The sequence below is a fragment of the Malaya genurostris genome, chromosome 2 (genome assembly GCF_030247185.1).
Source record: "Malaya genurostris strain Urasoe2022 chromosome 2, Malgen_1.1, whole genome shotgun sequence".
NCBI lineage: Eukaryota > Metazoa > Arthropoda > Insecta > Diptera > Culicidae > Malaya > Malaya genurostris.
Genome location: NC_080571.1, coordinates 216,483,781 through 216,503,924, shown reverse-complemented (window position 1 = coordinate 216,503,924; position 20,144 = coordinate 216,483,781). Strand labels below are relative to the sequence as shown.

The 20,144-nt window shown below is 37.8% G+C and overlaps 1 protein-coding gene across 4 annotated transcripts in view; it reads right to left on the bottom strand.

Annotated features, from left to right (window-relative positions):
* LOC131427561 (laminin subunit alpha-1) overlaps positions 1–20,144 on the bottom strand; it is a 458,469-nt gene that overhangs the window by 423,322 nt on the left and 15,003 nt on the right. For 3 of the 4 annotated variants that reach the window (XR_009229282.1, XM_058590870.1, XM_058590872.1), the window contains exon 2: positions 13,362–14,071. Coding sequence is in view for 3 of the 4 variants with exons in the window: in XM_058590870.1 (XP_058446853.1) it covers positions 13,362–13,632 (271 nt within the window). In the remaining variant the exon portion in view is untranslated. Of the gene's footprint in view, positions 1–13,361; positions 14,072–14,177; positions 14,312–20,144 lie in introns of those variants that run through there. The other variant, XM_058590871.1, reaches the window with a different exon arrangement.

The window sequence follows — 20,144 nt, the reverse complement described above, 5'->3', positions numbered from 1 at the left end:
GCCGATGCTGAGTTAATCAAATCGTTTTTGGCATCTGGTAAGTACACGTGCCTACTCAAAAATCTACATTTTACGAGGCTTTATCGGGTAGTACAAATCGTATCGTTTCAATTTATAGATCTATCAAAGGCTATTAAGTGCGCTGCTTCGGTCTATCACCCATCAAGGAACATACCTAGATGGGCCACTCCGCTGGTAACCTGTTTACGCCAAACAAACTGGAAAACTGCCGGTGCATTCTAATCTTAACAACTCTGGCGGCAATAAACAAATGATCATCCTTGATCCAATCATGAATTTCCATAAAATGACGCTGCATTTCTTTTTGCGTCACACCTTCTATGTGTAGCACTGCCGGAAAAGTGATCGTCGCATTACGCCGTTGATACAAGAACTGCAGGCCCTAGCCGTGGGTTGGTCAAACTTTACCGACAGATCGCAATAAGAATTTTATCGGAATCTCCCTAAGCTGTTGCGTTATCTTAATTGAATTTATATCAGCTTCAGTCGATTGACAGCATGCATTGAATGGATGGGTGACTTCTCGGTGGGGAGTGGCATATTTGTTATATGGCGCTAATAGATGTAAGCTGCACATTTAGGAAAAGGTTCGCCCACTTTACATCGTTCAGACGACAGAGGTGATGAGCCGCAGCAGTCAATTAGAAACGGATTAGGAATGATCAAACGGATGAATATGGGGAGATGTTAGAATTTCCACTAACGCTGGATCTACTTGAAAGTTTGATTTCTTTAGAGATTCTTCGAAATCACCGATTTCTTCCGAATTTTCACTACCAAGTATAAGTTGAATTCAACATCAATTCCAGTGACTCATAATAAATTCAGAAATGAACCCTTCGTGTGATGTGTGGTTGTTTACAAAACAATGAACAATATAGCTCTTCGGTCAGGTTGGCGCCATGAATCATCAAAAATCACATTCGTCTGCGCACTATGTGCTGGTAATCTTCGAAACTATGCACCCCACACAGAAACGATGGCCGTTGCATCCGTTGTTGAAACGCGCGGAAAATCGCGCCTCACCACTTGAAGGGTGTTGTTATTCACTTCACTTGAAATATTAATGAGCATCTCGTTCAGAGTGGCCAATGCAGAACTCGGTTCAAACGCACCACTTATTATTTGCGATCGTATAAAGGGCGCTCTGATGACTTTGGCCGGTAATGAACACTCTCCGGTTACGAGCTTACATTCGGCACGTCGTGCGAGAACCCGTTCTCTGGTCTCGAGTGTTAATTCAACTGTGGATTTGTAAAAGCACGGGAACGGCCGGTATTCCGTCATCACAAGCACCGTAATCATCTTCTCTCGAACCATCTCGGGAGTCTGGAAGAATGCATTTTTTTCCCGCGCGGCTTCTCGACTCGGCCTGGCGCTACTTGAAGATTGCCGTTGTTCGATTTTGTTAACCATCGAGAACATGCAGATCATGATGGTGCGGTCCCGGTAAACAAAACGAGGCGCCTCGTCAACCACCACCGCACTACGAACACCGATCGCGTCACTGTTGTTGGTTTTTAGTGTGGTTCAGTATTTGGCGATTCGTAAAGTAAATTTCAACTTTGCAAAGAAATAATTACACAAAGTTAACAGGAACCGGAGAAAAACTAAGATGATCCGAAAAACAATACAGCGCATGTAGAATCAGCAGCTTCGATCACTTCGAGTCACCCTAACTGGCACTCAATGCATATGAATTATTCATCTAGCCTGCCCCATCTCCTTTTGCATGAAATGCACGTGGTCAAAACAACAACTTTCCAGCACCTAATAAGTGCTTTCGCCGAGATTACAAACAGCTGCTGTTGATCTTTAACACTGCCACTCTATTCGATCCTGCTCCCGGTTCCCAGTGATGATGGATCTCGATTGTTTTTGCATAAAAAGGAACAGTAAATTGAATATCATTGCTGAATGCTGTTATTACAGCGGAGAATCTTCTCAACAAACTCACACAGGGCGCTTCGCTTATCAACATCGTCGCATCACCCGGCGCGAGTATTTGCTACTACCGCTATGTTGTTTGAAGTACGTGACGTGAAGCATTCACTATCAAAACATTTGCGTTAATATAATGCTTAAATGCTCGTTTTGTGGGATTTCAGCCTCACGTGTGGTCTTTCTGTATTTTGAGCTGATAAGTTGACGAGTGCATCGATAATTATTTATTTATTTTTCATCTGGCCTGAGCCGATCCTCACAAAACGATCAGTATTTAATGAAGCCCATTTGAAATCGAATTCAATCATTAGTTTTGAAAATATTTTTTGCAAATTCGAAAAATACCAATATTAAAACGACACATCCGAATTTCCCTAAAGACTGTCCCAGGAAGTATGGATGCAACCAAAAATCGCTGCCATTTCACAATGGTTCAGAATCTGTCAATTTATATGGCTGCATCCTATTGGTTACACTCTTCTCTAACCACTTGTGCAGTTGTTTATTCTTTTTCATTAGTTTGTTTCGAAATTCGTGGACTTTCAGCAGAACAACGTCGACAAATTGTGTACAAATGTTGCACAGAACGCGGACTGTCACTGAGAAAGATAGCAAAAATGGAAGGAGTAAGTGACAAAACCGTGCGAAATGCAATCAAGAAGTTCGGTGAGGATAACACCTTTGAGGATAAACCGAATACCGGTCGAAAAAAGGTCCTGCTAACCCTCAGTTGGATAAACGTATACTGAAGGCGTTCGAGAAAAAGAAGGAGGTTTCAGTTCGGGATATGGCCAAAAAAGAGGGCACTTCGAAGTCAAATGTTTTTCGTGCTAAAGAACGTTTGAATCTTCGAACCTATAAGAAGCAGAAACAAGCAAAACGTAGTCCAAAACAAGAAGCATCGATCAGGCCGAGGGTTCGAAAACTGAACAATACGATTCTTTCTGGAAATTTGAACTGCATAATCATGGACGACGAAGCCTACGTGAAACTCGATTACAAATCCTTGCCGGGACGACAATATTATACGGTGCGAGAAGGGCAAGTGTTAAACCAGTCCGAGACATCGATTGAAGTCGGAAAATTTGCTAAGAAAGCTATGATCTGGCAAGCAATTTGTAGCTGCGGTAAGATTTCGAAACCCTTCATCACCACTTGAAGAAGCGAAATATACATCAATGAATGTTTACAAAAACGACTTCTACCCATGATTCGAAACCACAAGGATCCTGTCGTCTTCTGGATAGATCTTGCTTCTTGCCACTACTCGAAATCAACGGTAGAATGGTATACTACCAAAAATGTCACTTTCGTCCCAAAAGACATGAATCCACCAAATAGCCCACAACTTCGACCAATTGAGGAATTTTGGGCATTAACGAAGGCACATCTTAGGAAACATGTCTCGGCAGCCGAAACCATTCAACAGTTCGAAAAAGATTGGAAAAAAGTGTAAAAACTTGTCGCCAAGAAGTCTGTACGGAATTTAATTAGGAACGTTTGCAAGAAGTTGCGCCAGCTAGTCTACAATGGCAAAGTAGCAAATGTTGAGAATAATATTCTGTTGTTGTAGTCTAATATTATCAGTATATCGAATAAAATTTGAATATCTAACACTTGTGAATTATTTACAGCGAAATCAAAGTGGGTTCATACTTTCTGGGACAGTCTTTAAATAGCTAAAGGATGTACGGAATTAAGCTACATAACTTTCAAATGGCTGTAGCTTGCTGTTATTACACCCATTGGGTGTATTCAATAGAAGTTTTGCGTAGAACTAGTTCATTGTGTAATGTTTACAGTAGTAGTTTTCCAATTGTTGCGAACATGGAGTCGGAAGAACAGCAGCAGCGTAGCATAATTTTGCGCACGTACTTTGAAAATCCGGATCTCTCTCCTCGTTGCATCTTCAGAAAACAGGTAGTTATACAACCAACGGTGTATCTAGTTTTGGATCGGTAATACGAAAGCTTAGCTGTCGATCGGAAGGAAAAAAGTGGCCAGATTGGACCTTCGAAAAGGATGACAAACGGGAAGTTCAAGCCTCCAAGTGGAATCAAAACAGTTTTGTACAAGATGTGTCGAAAAACCTGCAGTTGAGTAAAAATTCCGTGCAAAACGTGATATTTAAGAGGCACCGAACCGCAATGAAGGGCAGAATACGGTGGGAAAATCACGTGCACGGAAGCTCTACACCCAGATGTTGACAAAATTGCATTGTCTCATTATGGACGACGAGACGTAAGTGAGAGAAAGCTTCCGGAACTCCTGTTTTGCACTGCTCAACATAAATTTGACGTCCCAGAAGACGTTACACAGCAGAAGATGTCCAAGCATGCCAAAAGTACATGCTTTGGTAATCAATTTGCTCATGTGGAAAGCGGAGAACTCCATTCATAACAACCGGGACGATCAACGAGCAGGAATATCTCCAAAAGTGTCTAATTCTACTTCTGAGACCACACAATGGTCTTCCATTGTTCTGGCTGGATTTAGCCTCGTGCCATTACTCGGAAGATGTTTTGGGGCGGTACAAGGTCAATGAGGTCAAATATTGAGAAGTACTGGACTATAATGAAGCAAACACTTCGGAAATATCCTAAAGAAGAATAAGAAAAAATGGATTTCCACGCAAAAAAATTTTGGGCCAAATGTTGTGCAAGTCTTTATGAGTAGTGAAGAGATAGATTCACAAATTTGAATATGGTATTGAAATTGAATTTTCATGTTATTCAAATGCGAGGGGCTGGGGTCCACTAGGAGATTGATAGTACCTATTAGCTCTCTCCGGATAGTACCAGTCTTGATGCCGTGTGGAATCCCAAAAAAAATGACCCAAGAATAGATCCACTGGGTTCCTGTTTCCATGTCGTAAAAGGCGACAATTGAAGGAATTTCTTTTTCCTTTCAGTTATCTGATATTTTCTACGTTTCACTTCTTATTATTCTATTTTACCAAATTGTCTCTTCATTCAACTTCATTCAAATAATCATTTTTTTTTATTTGGTATGTTTTCTTCTCCCATGTTATTGTTTGTCTTTCAAGATTATAAAACAAATGATAAAAATCAACTATTGCGCAAATCCGTTCATATTACAAAGTTAATAACAGAGATAACATATATAGGTATATTGAATAAATACTTGTTTGTTTGAAAAATTAATATATTTTTTCTCGATAGCCGGCTACCCAGATCAACCGATTAATAGTTTTAATAAATAGTTAAAAAAATAAAGCGAAAAAAATAAACTATCAAGTCGCGCGTGAAATCTGTGGACCTTTGTTTGTTAAATTAAATGATTTTATAAAAATATTTAGAATATGTCACTGCAATGAATCAACTATTTTGTCTAAATTATATTCACTCGTTTCCATTTGGAAAAAATAGAGAAGTTTTTATTCGTTACGCGATAGTATTTCAAAATTTCCTTCAGTTTACATGAATATGAACTGTGAATCAATACTTTCCGGGACTTCAGTATCGGATATTGTTGAAACGTTCACTCGAGAAGTCAATGAGTTTAGTGGTGCATCCGAGCATCTTGAAACCGGAACATACTAGGTCGCACGCGAATACTACCATTGCTGAAATTTATACTAACCAAAATCCTTCTCATGTGACACTTGTGGAGTGCGCAGTAGTATATACGGCCTGTAGTAACAACAAGTGTTGGACTAACATCCCTTCCCATTCCTTAGACGATCTACGTTCGGGCCTGGCCGGCGCCGGTACTGATCATGAATTCTGGGGTTACCAGAAGATGTACATTGAAGGATGATGCACCAGTCCCAGGTCGGATCATTTAGAAATTTCCTGTACAATTCCAGCTAATCCCTATCAGTAACGCAGTAGCAACCAGGGGATTTTCAATTTCAATACCATATTCAAATGCGCGAATCTTTCTCTTCGAAAAAGATTCATAATGTCTTTGATTTGATTCCATGAAAGTTCTGAGATGATCGGTTGACCGAGCGATTTTTTTTAGTAATGCAGTTTGATTCCTGACACACTTCACTTCAAACCGTGAGATGGCTTTCGTGCAAGTTTACTTTTCGTGATGACCAAGACATTTTTCGATTGGATTCGCGTCATGAGAATGGGAGTTTCGATGATTCGGGTTTCTATACTCTATACAATTCATTTTTGCTGTATTAAAGGATGGCTTTCATCGTATCAAAGAACGCTCACTAGCAACTCTTCACACGATTCAATTAGTGCCATCAAAGAGAGACGGATATCATCGCAGCAACAAAAAACCGGCATGGTTCATTTAACATTGAATAGACACCAGTGCGAGAGCGAATTTCTCTCGATGACCTGTATAAGAATCAAAGGTTAGCTTGCTGCTGTGGGGATTCTCTCTGAAGCAACAAACTGTCGCTTAATCTCGTTTCGCGATCCGATTCTGTATGGGCAGTGAATAATTGCGATATAATCATTTTACTATTGCTGCTTATTCTAACTATGTGCATATAACCTTTGTATAAGTTGTGTCTATGAAAATGTATGTGAATGCTCCACACAAGGGTTTTGAAATATTGCAACCTAGTATGAGAATCATCAAGTTGAATCATCGATTCGATTTTCTGCGATAATTGTCAACTTGCGATTCTCTCTTGATAAATTCCACACAGCAGCAATCATTATCAGACTGTAATATTTTTTAAGGGCCGTGAAATACTCAGAGTATGAAGTGGAGCAAAGAAATGTAGAAAAATTCTCTCGCGGTTCATGCATTGAAAGACTCGAGTTCTTGTAGCATCTTCTACCGGACTGAAAATGTTGTATACTATATTGATAAATATCGAGCAGCTTCTGTCAATTTTTCGACAATCGCCAACACTGGCTGTATTCTAATTCTTTAGAGCTCATCAACCAACCAAATCCAGCAGTGAGACGCACCCGCTAACAGTCTATTTTCCAGATGTTTGACAATGCACAGATTGATACCGATACTGTTTCTCAACCAGACACGCGTCACACAAACACACAAGAAAATTTACATCGTCCGAGAAATCGTTTTTCATCAATCGCGATGCTCGCACAGCTCATATTTTTTTTATATGAGTTGCACTAAGCAGAAGCTTCGAATTGACAGAATGACATTCATTCAGTTGCTTGACTCTTTATAAACGTCGCTTGATCGTGATTCTTCCCGGGCAAGTTTTATCTTGACTTCACGCATGATCAGAGTAGGGTTGTTCCTGAACATCCACTTAAATTACATTGTCGTGTTTTTTTAACGTCGCTTAAGTATCAAACAAAAAACTGTTTGTCTGTTTGTATCGTTTTATTTCTGTAAACGACTGCTCTCTATAAGGTTTCGAACAACACCGAGGTAAATAAGTAACAGCATAGTACCATAAAGTTCTGTCCAGTAAGAATCCGAAATGACCGCTGCACGAATTCTTTCACAGCAGTTTGTTAACCTAGGTGACCACTTTCTGATGTGTAAATTTAACTTTATTCCAGATGGAAACCGAGAGGAGAGAAAAAATTCTGCACATCTACTTTGACAATCCAACGTGGTCCACAATAAAAATTTAAAAAACATTTAAAATCGCCAAAACAACCATGTATGATGTGCTCAAACGTTTCAAGGAGTGAAACAGCGTGAATCGAGTGCCTCAAGGTAAGCGTCGTAGTAGGACATATGACCGCAAGCTGAACCAGAAGGTGTTGCTTTTATGGAAAAAAAATTCCAACATAACTGTTGATTTGGCAAAGGATATGCAGCTGCGGAGTCGAAGCTTTACAAGAAATAATGCCTTACAAACCGCCTACTACTTTTCATTAAAGCCCATAAAGGTCCCGTGAAGTTTTGGCCAAAGAAGTTGACTGAGGAGGTGTGCAGCGTTTGATGGGAGGTATCAAGAAGAAAGTGTGAATTTTCATTAGAAAAGAAAACAAATTTTTTGTGTTGATGTTTTTTCCTTAAAGTACAGTGAATAACCTCGGTTTTGATGTATCAACCTTATTTGAACATCAATACGTTACCGAGATACAGTTGATTTTATTATTTTGGATTCTAAATAGACATAAATTTATGTTCAGATCCCGGAAAAGAAAAGAGAGGAGACCGGAGCTAGTTGGCCCAGTGTCATTTATGAACAGGCTATTATGCGTTTTGGTGACATCTATATTGATGTTGTAATAGTATTAAGTTGCCTATGCTACGACCTAATTTTAGGAATTTCTCGGAAATTTCTCAACCAATTTTTACAAAATAAGATGCAAATGAAAGGTTTTGAAATTATTTCTTCCGGTATTACAGTGCGATCAGCAAAAAATAATAAATTTCATGAGTATTTTTTTCACAAGCGATGGCGAAACGATATTTCATAAAAGTTATTGGTAAATTCATCCATTTGGCATACCTTGTTAGTTGGTGGATATATAAATCTACTTTTGGACTACTAGTGAACAGTTTTCGCTTCCGAACGCACGGATAGTAGTGAAGGAAAGCTCCAAAAACGGAACTCACTTCGATTTCTCAGCAACCGTTAAACCGATTTTCACTAATAATGATTCAAATTAAAGCTCTCAGTGTCTTAAAAGATACTGTGCAATTTCACCCAGATTCGACTTCCGGTTCCGAAATTATAGGGCAATGCGTATCAAAACTTTAAAACTGTCATACAAAATTATGCAAAACCGGTACGCATCGGTACGTACTGGTACGCAAGAAGAAAACACCACCGCCTAGCACACAGCGTGCTTTGTTCAATTTTGTATAGCGCGCTGGGTTTCCACATTAAAATCTATATTAACTTGATATAACTGTTTACAAATTGAAAAGGTGATGGTAGTTTATACCAAAGAAAGTTTTTGATTGTATTCAAGTTTGAAAGAAAAAGTCTTGACAGAATCTTCTAGTGATTATTTTGAAAACATAAATAATTAATATGAGAAAGGCATCATTACACCACTAGGTGGATTAAGAAAGGTTTTTTCTCACAATAATTCACCTTTCACCACAATAATTACCCGACCTGAACCCGAAAAAAGTCAGGTATTCGGTTTCGAATACTCGAAACCCGACCACATTTTTTAACCCGAATCCAACCCGTACCCGTTGAAAATGAAAATATCGTTACCCGTACCTGACTAGAACCCGACAAACGTATATTTTTTGTACCCGAATCCGACCAGTACCCGTCGGGTTCGAGTTCGAGTCGGGTTTCGGATATTTGTACCATCGGATTTTCCATCTTTCATTCACAGCACTGTGAAATTGGAAGGTTCGGAAAAAATATGCTCATATCTATCGACGATGGACTGATGGATGTGAATTGGCTAAGCTGGTTCTGATGTTTGAACTCAAAACAAGACTGCTATACTGACAAAAGCTACAACACAAAAGATGAATGCTCCTGGCATTCTTCAATTCTTTGCGTTGCAATGCAATTTTTTCCTTGGAAAATGAAGAAGCCCACAATTATATAATCAAGCAAAAATCCCTGCATCATCAGCAGATGCAATCTCGTTCATTCATATTCATACCAACAATAAATCAATGCCTTATTGTAATACTTTGCAATCGCTAACCAGTGATCGGATGCTGACCAACGAACTTTCAACATCATTGTTCCATTCTTCGATGAAATCAAATCTTCCGAGCACAATGTGCAACAATTCCAATCGCTAATTTACTTCCACTTCGCTTTTCCATCAACTCCGTCTGTCAAACAAATTTCATCTGCTTTAAATAATACCCTGAATTGAAAACAGTATCCATCGTTCAATTCACGACAGAATCATTCGGCAGAAATGGTAGTCCAAATTACAGTTTTTTTTAAATCTCCAATCTCAATTATGAATGCATACCAATGGAAAATTTTATTTTTTTACTATCTGATATCCTTTATTTTGAGAAAAACCGGAATTACTAAATGATAAAATGATTCCATAATCAAGTAGAATCTAAATATATTCAAGAGAGATATAAAAATATTACTGCGCCATTGGCAGTCAAGAAATATGATTTACAAAAAACAACTACGTTAACTGACTGTTTCTGTCAAATCCAGAAAAAGTTATCCATTTACTATTATAAGTTTTTTTGCGAAACACTCCTTGCTTACGATAAAAATCGTCGACGAAAGAAGGCGTTAACCGCAAAACAGAACCTTAAAAAAAATTCAGCTGTCTATTCTTATGAGACATGGATCTCTGGTGGCCTGCAAAAAACGCTAAACTTTGAACATTGATTATATTTTCTGTTACCGCATAGTTTGTTTGACTACTACCGACGTTTCGTGTGAGAGGACTGTGTTGGTTCATTTTATTATGTTTTTTTTTGCTCTCCATTGTGGGCATTCCTTCGCACCAGGCAATTTGTATTGTTACGAGTTCGCCGAAAGAACCATCAATTAGGCTTTGCAGTGCCATTCGACAAACGGTAGCGCCGAGTGAAATTGATAGGTGCGCCCATTCCGGTATTAGTTCGCCGTTTCTGCATCCATATGCAAGGCAAGAGAGGTTCTAATTTAGAAATCTAAATTTATCAGGTTCCAAGAATTAATATGTACATAATTGGTTTCCTGTATGACTAAGATGCTACAGGCGGTATGGTAGATTCTTCTGCAGTTTGAACATATTCGAAATATCCTAGTTCAGAAATGGAGCAATTATGAAACTGAACAGTAAAGGCTGCATGCAACGGAACCCTACGGATTACGGTGTCTGTGTGTTTGTATATATGTATGAATGTAACAAAAATATGCTCTCGTCTATCCCAGAGATGGCTGAACCGATTTTCACAAGCTTAGATTCAGATAAAAGGTATAACAGCCCCATAGCCTACTATTGAATTTGATGTAGATCCGACTTTCGGTTCCGGAGTTACAAGGTAATATGTGCAAATTGATTAAAAAATGTGCACTCCGTTTTCTCAGAGATTGTTTAATTGGTTTTCACAAACTAAGATTCAAATGAAAGGTCTTGAAATTCTTCAAAAATCTCTAGAATATTTTATCCAGATCCGACTTCCTGTTACCGAACTACAACGCGATAAGTAGAATATTTACAATTTCATGTGTACTTTTTCACAATCGATGGAAGAACAGGTACAAAGTGACTGATAAATACTTCTGGTTTGTAGAACTTGTTATTTGTTAAGTAAATAAGCTAGATTCGTCACTTCTGGCCCCTTGTCTCCTGATCCGGAAGCACCGAAAGTAGTGAATAAAAATACTCTGAAACTCAATTCGATTTCTCAGCAATGGTTTAGCCGATTTTGACCAATTTTTATCTAAATAAATAAAACTCTCATTGTCTCAAAAGCTATAGTTCAATTTACAATTTCATGTGTACTTTTTCACAATCGAAGGAAAAACAGGTACAAATCCTACAAAACTGATTGCTAAATACTTCTGGTTTGTAGAATTTGTTAGTTGTTAGATATATAAGCTAAGTTCGTCACTTTTGATCCCTTATTTCCTGATCCAGAAGCACCGAAAGTAGTGAAAAAAAACTCCGAAACTCAATTCAATTTCTCAGCAATGGTTGAGTCGATTTTGGCAAATCTCTATCTAAATAAAACTCTCATTGTCTCAAAAGCTATTGTTCAGTTTCGTCCGGTTCCGTAATTACAGGGCGATGTCAAAACTTTCAAGCCTTCATATAGAGTAACGATGCAAAACCGGTTCGCACCGGTACGTGTTGGTACGGAAGAACAAAAAACTTTACAGGAAGTATGGGCGAAAAAATAATAATTCCAAAAGACATACATCAGAAGTTAAAGCTTCGCGATGTGCATCAAATTTTTTCAGTCGATAATCGACAATGAAAAAAGCAAATAATAGAGGAAGGTGTTCGGTTGCCGGCACCCCACCGTAACTTTTGACAGAAAGTAGATAGCGTCAATCTGACAAATGTCATGTGTGTGTGTAATAGCAGCACGTTCTTTTTGTACCGAATTGCAAAGCAAACAGTCACTTGAACTTTTTACTGCGTTCAAAATAACTTTTAATTACGTGAATATCAACACAAAAGTTTTTTCTGACCTTTTTTAGAGTATCATGCATTGAAGAGCATCAATCGGAAAGCTGAGTGGAATGAATATTTATGAGTTGAAATAGATCTATTTCGTGATTTAATACCGGATGTTATCAAAATTTTCGCAACCAAAGATTTTTTTTGTCATTTTCAAAATGTCTACCTATTTCGGTTACCGGCACCCCAAGGTGTTCGGTTACCGCCATACCATTTTTTTCGACAAATCGTGAAAAATCGTCAGCGATATGCAGGCTGCTATCGAGACAAACATCTAGCTGCTCATACAGCAGATGCTCCGGCTAAGTAAAAACGTTGAAGACCAGTCAAATTAATACCAAAGGTGCCACCATCCAAATATTCGACCAAGAGAGCCAAGGCGATGTCACAATCAGACAATGAAGTCTTTTGTCAAAAACGCTTCCAAAAAGAATAAATTCTGTTTTTTTTAACAGCTGCAGTCTTTACTTATATTTTTCCATTTTTAGCGAAATTTCTTGGGGCGCCGGTAACCGAACACCTTTTTTATAATGGCCAAAATTTATCGCACTACTAAATTGATAACAATTTTTTTCAATCAAATGAATCAATTTAGTTTCTTAATTAGTTATTAGTCAGGGACTTTAGCTTTCCATTGATGTATAGATGTCCGCATATTGTGCACTGAGTTAGAAGTTATGAGCTAAAAAAAGTGTGCCGTTAACCGAACACTCTCCCTTACTATACATGCTGAGATTAATAATTATTATGATACTAATGACAATATAAAAAATCTAATGATAGCAACAACGTAGCCACTGCTGTATGCTCGAGACATACATAATCGTGCGCTCCTGTTTCTCCTATAAATCAAATTTATCATAATAGCGTTTTTGCTATTATTCTAAATAGAGTTATTGTACCAATGGTCATTTCATTAGTAGAGTCCTCATGTTATTTTGTACATGGTTCGACTTTCAATCAACAAATTGTAATGAAATCGAAAACAATGTCGGCTCAAAGAGGAAATATCGCAGAAAACCCCTGTTTTACTCCTCCCAGAGGTGTAATAATGCCATTCTCACATTACATCATATTCTCGATATTTTGTCTATCAACTTACAATGCCTGCGCAAAAGTAAAATTATATGGCAAGTTCAAAGGATTTCGCTCATTGAATTTCAACACCTATTCGCCGTAATTCCAAAATTGAGAGTCATTTTGTAACAACCGTCAATTATAGCGACGATGCAAAAAAACTGTTTTAAATTTGACTCAAAACTGTTTCAGTTTGTGGGCTATGTTAGTTGCTTGCTAACGAACCAACTCGATTTTTCACGTAATTCATGAAAATAGTTGACAACTTGCAACGGAACATTCTATACTTGTGATATAGTTACATCCATCAAATAAACTTACCGTGTTTGAAGTGACGCGTTTTGTGGCCACCTCGCCGAAGTTGACCGATCCGCATTCGTCCGTTGCGGTGTCGCAAAGGTTGAGCAATCCGTGAATCATCCTGTTTATCTGCGCCAAAGAATGCCTCATCCCGTTGATATCCATCCAAATCGTCAAGCCGTCGTAGCTCGTCGATATCCACGTCGTCCCGACCTAATTTCCCGCTAGTCGTGGCAACCAGTAGACAGAACGTGCCCAAAATGGCCATGACTAGGTCACTAATTGACCACATATTTGTTTTGTTGAATTCACTTATCGAACAAATTGTTTTCCGAATATTTTATTTCATCGGTTTTCACGAACTAACATACACTGAACAAGATCACCAATCATTGAACTTCCTTTTTCTTTCTTCTGATAAACTTTGATTCCTTTCCGCACTCTTCTAAAATGCTATTCTTTTGTTTTCACTTTATCATGATTTATGCAAACGTTGCCTTTATTTCCGTAGACGAGCTTCCATTCGTTTCTTGTTTCTGCACTGGAACTTTGGCCTCCTGGAAAAGCAAAAAGCCTGCTTTTATCACCGCTTAGGTTGACCTCGGCCGGGCGTATGTTCAAGAGCCCGCAACGATTAGAGCTGAATTAGCATTTGAAACCAGGAAAACTATTCCCCCACCGATGCTGGTTATTCCGCTGGTCCGACAAGGGTCAGTGGGATATCGACCGACCTGAAAAAAAAGACAGAAATAGACAATCATGAATACATCTGCAGAAATATATTCCAAAACCGAGCATAAATAATACGGTTGTCACACTGAGCTGTTGCTACGATACCTATTTTTAGAAACACTAATTACTGGCGCTCGGAACAGATTTGTGATGAACATCACCAGGCAGTGGTATTTGGAACACAAATATTTTCCAGCGGATGAAACGCATCCACCGGAGGCAAAATGACCAGTGACATCAGAGAGTTGAAGATTGGCACTCCTGGTTACCAAAGGCTAAAGGCGAAGGAATATTTTTCAAATGAACATTTATTTGGGTTCCTTCGATCGCCGGTTCTTGAAAAATTTTTGATTGATTTTATTCAGTACAGATGCCTGGTTCAAATGGCTGTCACTTACGGTTTTGGTGTTATAATGATATTAGTGACGAAAACGACAAAACACATGAACACATGAACCGACTTCAATAATTTTACAGTCTTACGAGACCTAGTGGCTAAGGATCGAGTTCGAAGATCAAATTGTTTCCTTTCTGGTTTCGAAGATATAGTCGTACAATTATTTAAGAAAGTGATCAAAGATCAAGTATAAATGATAAATTTAGTTTGAGGAATGTTGTCGAGTATGTAACGTGAATCATGCTCGTGTGAACTTTTTCAATGTGAATGAATTTGTATTAAAAATAAACCCAAATTCGAGTCAGAATTCACATCAATAAAAATTGCTTTATTGAGACTGACTCAATGTCAAGGGAAAGGCATTATCACACTATTAAGTGGATAAAAACAAGTTTTTTTTATATATGTGCGGGTGTGAACAAATTGGTGAAAATTGCCAATTTGGTAACTTTCGGGAATCTGATGATAGGTGATAATTGGCCTTTAGGGAGCTTGATTCTTGTCATTTTATATGCCTGCGAGAGTTGCAATCGATGTAAATTGCCAATTTTGAGGCTGTTGAAAAGCTACAAAATTAACAATTTTCACTGATTTGAACGCATCCGCATATATATTCAAAAGAAACCTGTTTTTATCCACATAGTGGTGTAATAATACCTTTCTCGCATCTCATATAGTGTCATATATAAATGTGCGATATTTTTCAAAATAATTTTATTTGTTTCTTGGAAAACAAAAAGGTTTGTCCATAAACTAGTATAACCTACAAAGTAAAACGGTACTTAGGTCGGTTAGGCCATCTTTGAGGAAACGAAGTAAGTTCCACTATTACAGGTACTTAAGAAACCGGAATTATTTGCATTTGGGACTTCTCGTAAAGAAATTACAATTTCCAGGAGATTAATAACTCCGATAGAATTCATCCAATTATCATTTGTCCACTTTTATAGGAATAGTAACTGCAGTAAAATCGAGAGCATCCGTTCGTTTTATGGGTTGACCGGCAGCAAAGGGACATCCCGTGCCGGATGCTGGAACAATTTCGCAGTACAGATTTTCGTGACCACAACGACATCTCTTTCTCTCTGTAATAAAATTGGACTGTTGGCCGGATGCAGTAAGGAAACCGGAATCGAGGAATCGAAGTCGGTTCTAGAAAAGAGACTAGGATCCATTTTGTAGTGTATAACTACAATCTCCGGTCGTTAGTTGAAATCCGGGAACCATGAAAGCCAAAATTAATTTGTTAGGCCATCTACTGACAATGACTACCGATTGGAATAGTTTTGAGGCAAGTTTCGAAATTATTTAACGTTTTCTACTTCGCCGCTTCTGGTGACGCCGCTTGCTTCAACAACGTATTGAGGTCATTAAAATACACTATAAAAATGGAAAAAATTTAACAGCGATGGATCCGGAATTTAATCAAAAATCATATGGACTGATGAGGCCCATTTCCATCTCGGTGACAACGTCAACAAGTAAAATTTTCGCATCTGGGGCTCGTAAAATCCAAAATGTATTGTTGGAAAACCTCTCTATCATTAACGTGTAACTGTTTGGTGCGGTTTATGGTCCAACGGGGTCATAGGACCTCACTTTTTTTCGAAAATGAGGTTGGATCAATAGTTACGGTGAATGGATTGCGCTAGCAAGAGATTATTATTGATTTTTATGGCTCGAATTGGATGCTATTGATTTGAACAACGTTTACTTTCAACAAGATGGTGCTACGTGTCACACAAGCGACGAAATCATTGATCTATTACGAGAAAAGTTTCCGAACCGTGTTATCGCTCGAAGAGGTGATCACAATCTTGCGACTTCTTCCTTTGGAGCCACGTGATAACGCTAACAACTCAGTGACGATTCAAGACCTCAAAGATGCAATTTTTGAAGCTACTTACAGTAGCCACTTAGCGGTTTGGTGACGGGAAATTCCATGAAAAGGACATGGTCCGTAAGCGTAGCCGTGGTTGTCATTTGGCGGAAATTGTTTCCCATTATTAATGGCATACCTTTCTCTTGAATATTTAAATAAACATCCGATTGTCAATCTCAGAAAATGTCATTTTTCTTTTAAAATCAAAATAACACCTCTTATTGAAAAACCCTCTATAACAGGAATAACACTCTATGATCACTGATTCCTACACCCTTCGCTGGAATAAAATTAACATCATCAAATTAATAAAGTAAATCAATCGGCAATCATATCTGATCATGTAATTTTTGCCGTAGTTCAAAATCACTACCGATTTATTTTGTGTGATCAATTTCGTTTTTGGTAGATGTGTTCAGTTCAGTCATCAATGATCAACTGACCTTAGAACGATCAGATCGGTAGTGATCTTTATTGTACTATAGAAGATCATCAGCGATCGTCTTTGATAGCGGTTTGAAGGTTTTTGGTTATCATTTTTCATGCCCTGAAAGTGACACGTAAAAACCTGGGCTCAAAACAGTTCCTTTTTGGGGATTTCGCTATTTGATGGCCAAACGAATCGATTCCTCTTGTTTCGGATTTTGATTCCAGTTGTATCGGAAATAGTGGTCAAGCCATCAAAATGGTCAAAACTCACTTCGATCGCTCAGGGATTACTGAACCGAATATCACAAAAATGTTAATCAAAAGAAAAATCATGCGATCTCTACAATTGAATTTAACCCAGACAAGAGTTTCCGCCTCGGAATCATAGGGCGATGAGAGCGTAAAATTTCAAACTTTCGTCTAAAGTGGCGACGAAAAAAAACTTCCAAACTGGACTCAAAACTATTCTAGTTGTCATTTAGGGTCTTGGTACCTCATGTGTACCGTTTTGTGCTAAAGTGCACATGACTAATTTTAATTTTTATGTTTCGCAAATAGCAAATACTTTACGTCTGCTCAACGGTTTATGTTGAACCGTTAGGTGGCATTAGCAGTTCAACATAAACTGCTGATGCACTAATAAGCTAAATGCGAAACGTAAAAATTAAATATTCTAGTTTGTTAGTTTTGTTAGATAATAGCCAAACACACTCAGTTAGATTATTCCGATTCCGGATGTACCGTAAACAGTAATCAAAAACTTCAAAATGGTACTTGGATCGATGCCTCAAAAATGATAAAACTGATTTTAATAAATTTGAAATCGATTGAATGGACGTATGATCTTATATGTTTCTATTGAAATTTATTTGGGTTACATTTTTGATTCTGAAATTACTGGATGACGAGCATTTAAAATTTTAAACCGTTATTAAAAGTGACGATACAAAACAATAAATTTCCACGAACAAGCTGTTGAAACTAAAAAAACGTATGACAAAATGGATAATAATATTTTTTCAACTGAATTTATGTTTTATTTTTTGTTCAAGTGAAATGCCACAACTATAAAATTTCGGATGATAATCTAAGTTTACTCGTTTAGCTGTCGTTTTGGTACCGATTTGGCGGTTTAAAACTTTGGATCAAAACCATAATTACCAGTGATTTCATAACAAACAAATTTAACAAATTCCTGAAAGCAAATACCTTTATATGTACCGAAAAATTTCGGCGATTCAAACAGACCCGATAACACAAATAAATGCAATGTCTTACAGTTTCTTTAGACCTCAGAGCTTCCGACGATCCACTTCAACATATGTTACCATGTATGAAGATGTCTCACAAATTAGCCCCCTGAAAGGAAAACCTGCTACTGCTACATTGTTGCTAGGATTGTTCAATGACTTCAACACCAGTAACAAAAGCAGCAACGTCATAATTCCGTTTAATTACCCATGCAATCAAAATTAGTGGTTTGACAGCTTCCACCGGGTTGGTGGGAAGACGTCTGCCAATACCATCTATGCCAGCAAACCTGTTTTTTCGAAAGACCGGTCAGCTGTTAGGTTTATCAATTTTGGCTCAAAATTACCATAAATTTCATCCCAACACCTGTTTATAATCTGTTGGTTCAGTTGTTGTGCTCGATCGGCTTTCCGGCACAGTAGTGGTGTCCGATGAGTTCTACAAAAGGCCAGAACATTAGTAACCAACAAGATGATAATGACTGCTCGAGTCCTGCGTTGGCATACTCACATGTAGCTGGTTTGTATATAAGGCATAAGACGCTCTCGAGAATGCAAATATTTACATGACAGACCAGTTTGATTTAAATTGCTAAATTAATGATAACACGCTTCTTCAAGAGCAATATTCGTACGAAGTTATTGGGATATTATGCAAATTTTCATCCAATGGAATGAGAGCGAAATTTTCTAGCTTGTCTTTCTATAGACTCTAGTCCTTTTTTAGAGTGTTGCAAAATAACCAATTTTACGCGTTCCCGTCGATATTGAATTGAGTTATTAGCACTGCGATATGATGTTTCGGATGAACTATTACGTGATTTGTTACCGTCACTTTAAAAATTGATGTACCATAGCAAAGCAAGCACAGTGTAGCGCCAGTCTACTGTAATACCAACAATAATACCTCTTGTGAAGCAACAATACGACAAACTCAGACTACTTCAAACCTCGATAGTTAGTTGAAATTACTGCAGCATTCTCAACGGTCATAAACTCATATAAAAAGGCCGACGCATAACAGGATCCTCAGAATTTCCGCTGCATTGTTCTACCTGTGCGCATGAAGTGTGAAAGGAAATACGCCCCTGCAATAATATTCTAGCCCATAGAAAACAACAAGGTATGCTCGAAAAGCAAACCAAAATTGTACACTGCCTGAGCGAAACATAACCGATCATGGTAGTAATTTTTTTCGCTACAAATACAATTGCAACTAACAACTCGAAAAGTGCATGCCATTGACATCAAGAGTGTTATCAAGAGTGATTCCTACCATAACTCTGAATGAAGCGAATGAACTGCAGTCTGCCGGTCATTATCATTATTCTTTCCAGCTCATTTCACTCGTCAATCGCTCACTTGATACTGAACACGTAATACATTTGTAATAAAAGGAGCATGGGGATGCATTTTTATTCGTGCATTTTAATTTCACAGTTCAAAATGAATTGCTGGAATTTAAAAAAAAATCGCTGATAACTACCGCCAAAACGGTATATTTAACGGAATTCTTGAAAATGTTACACTAAATCGTGGATAAAAAAGAGTTTTGTGGAACTTGTCAGGATAATGGGAGTACAAATTCAAAACCTTTTTTCATCCACCTAGTGGTGTAATGATGCCTTTCTTATATTACTTATATTTCCAAAAATATCACTATAAGATTTTGTCAAGAATTTTTTTTTTCAATCTTGAATAAAATAAGAAACTTTCTTTGGGTACGAACTAACATAACCTTTTCAATTTGTAAACAGTTCTGTCAAGTTAATTAGATTTTTTCTTTATTTTGCATGGTCGCACTAAATGATTAAACACACTATACTCTATAGATCCGGAACCGGAAGTTGGACCAAAAAGAAATTAAACAGCAACCTACGAGACTCTAGGAACTTTTATTTGAGCCTGTTTGTGGAAATCGATCAAATCATCTCTGAAAAAAATGACTGTGAGTCTCGTTTTAGAGTTTTGGACCACTATTTCTGGTACTTCTGGAACCGAACCGAACTTGGAATCAGTATAGCCGAAGTCGGTTAGTTTAGTAAATAACTAATATAGCCAACAAATTGAATCAGTTTTGAGGCAAATCTAGAAGAATTTTTACCCTTTTTTTT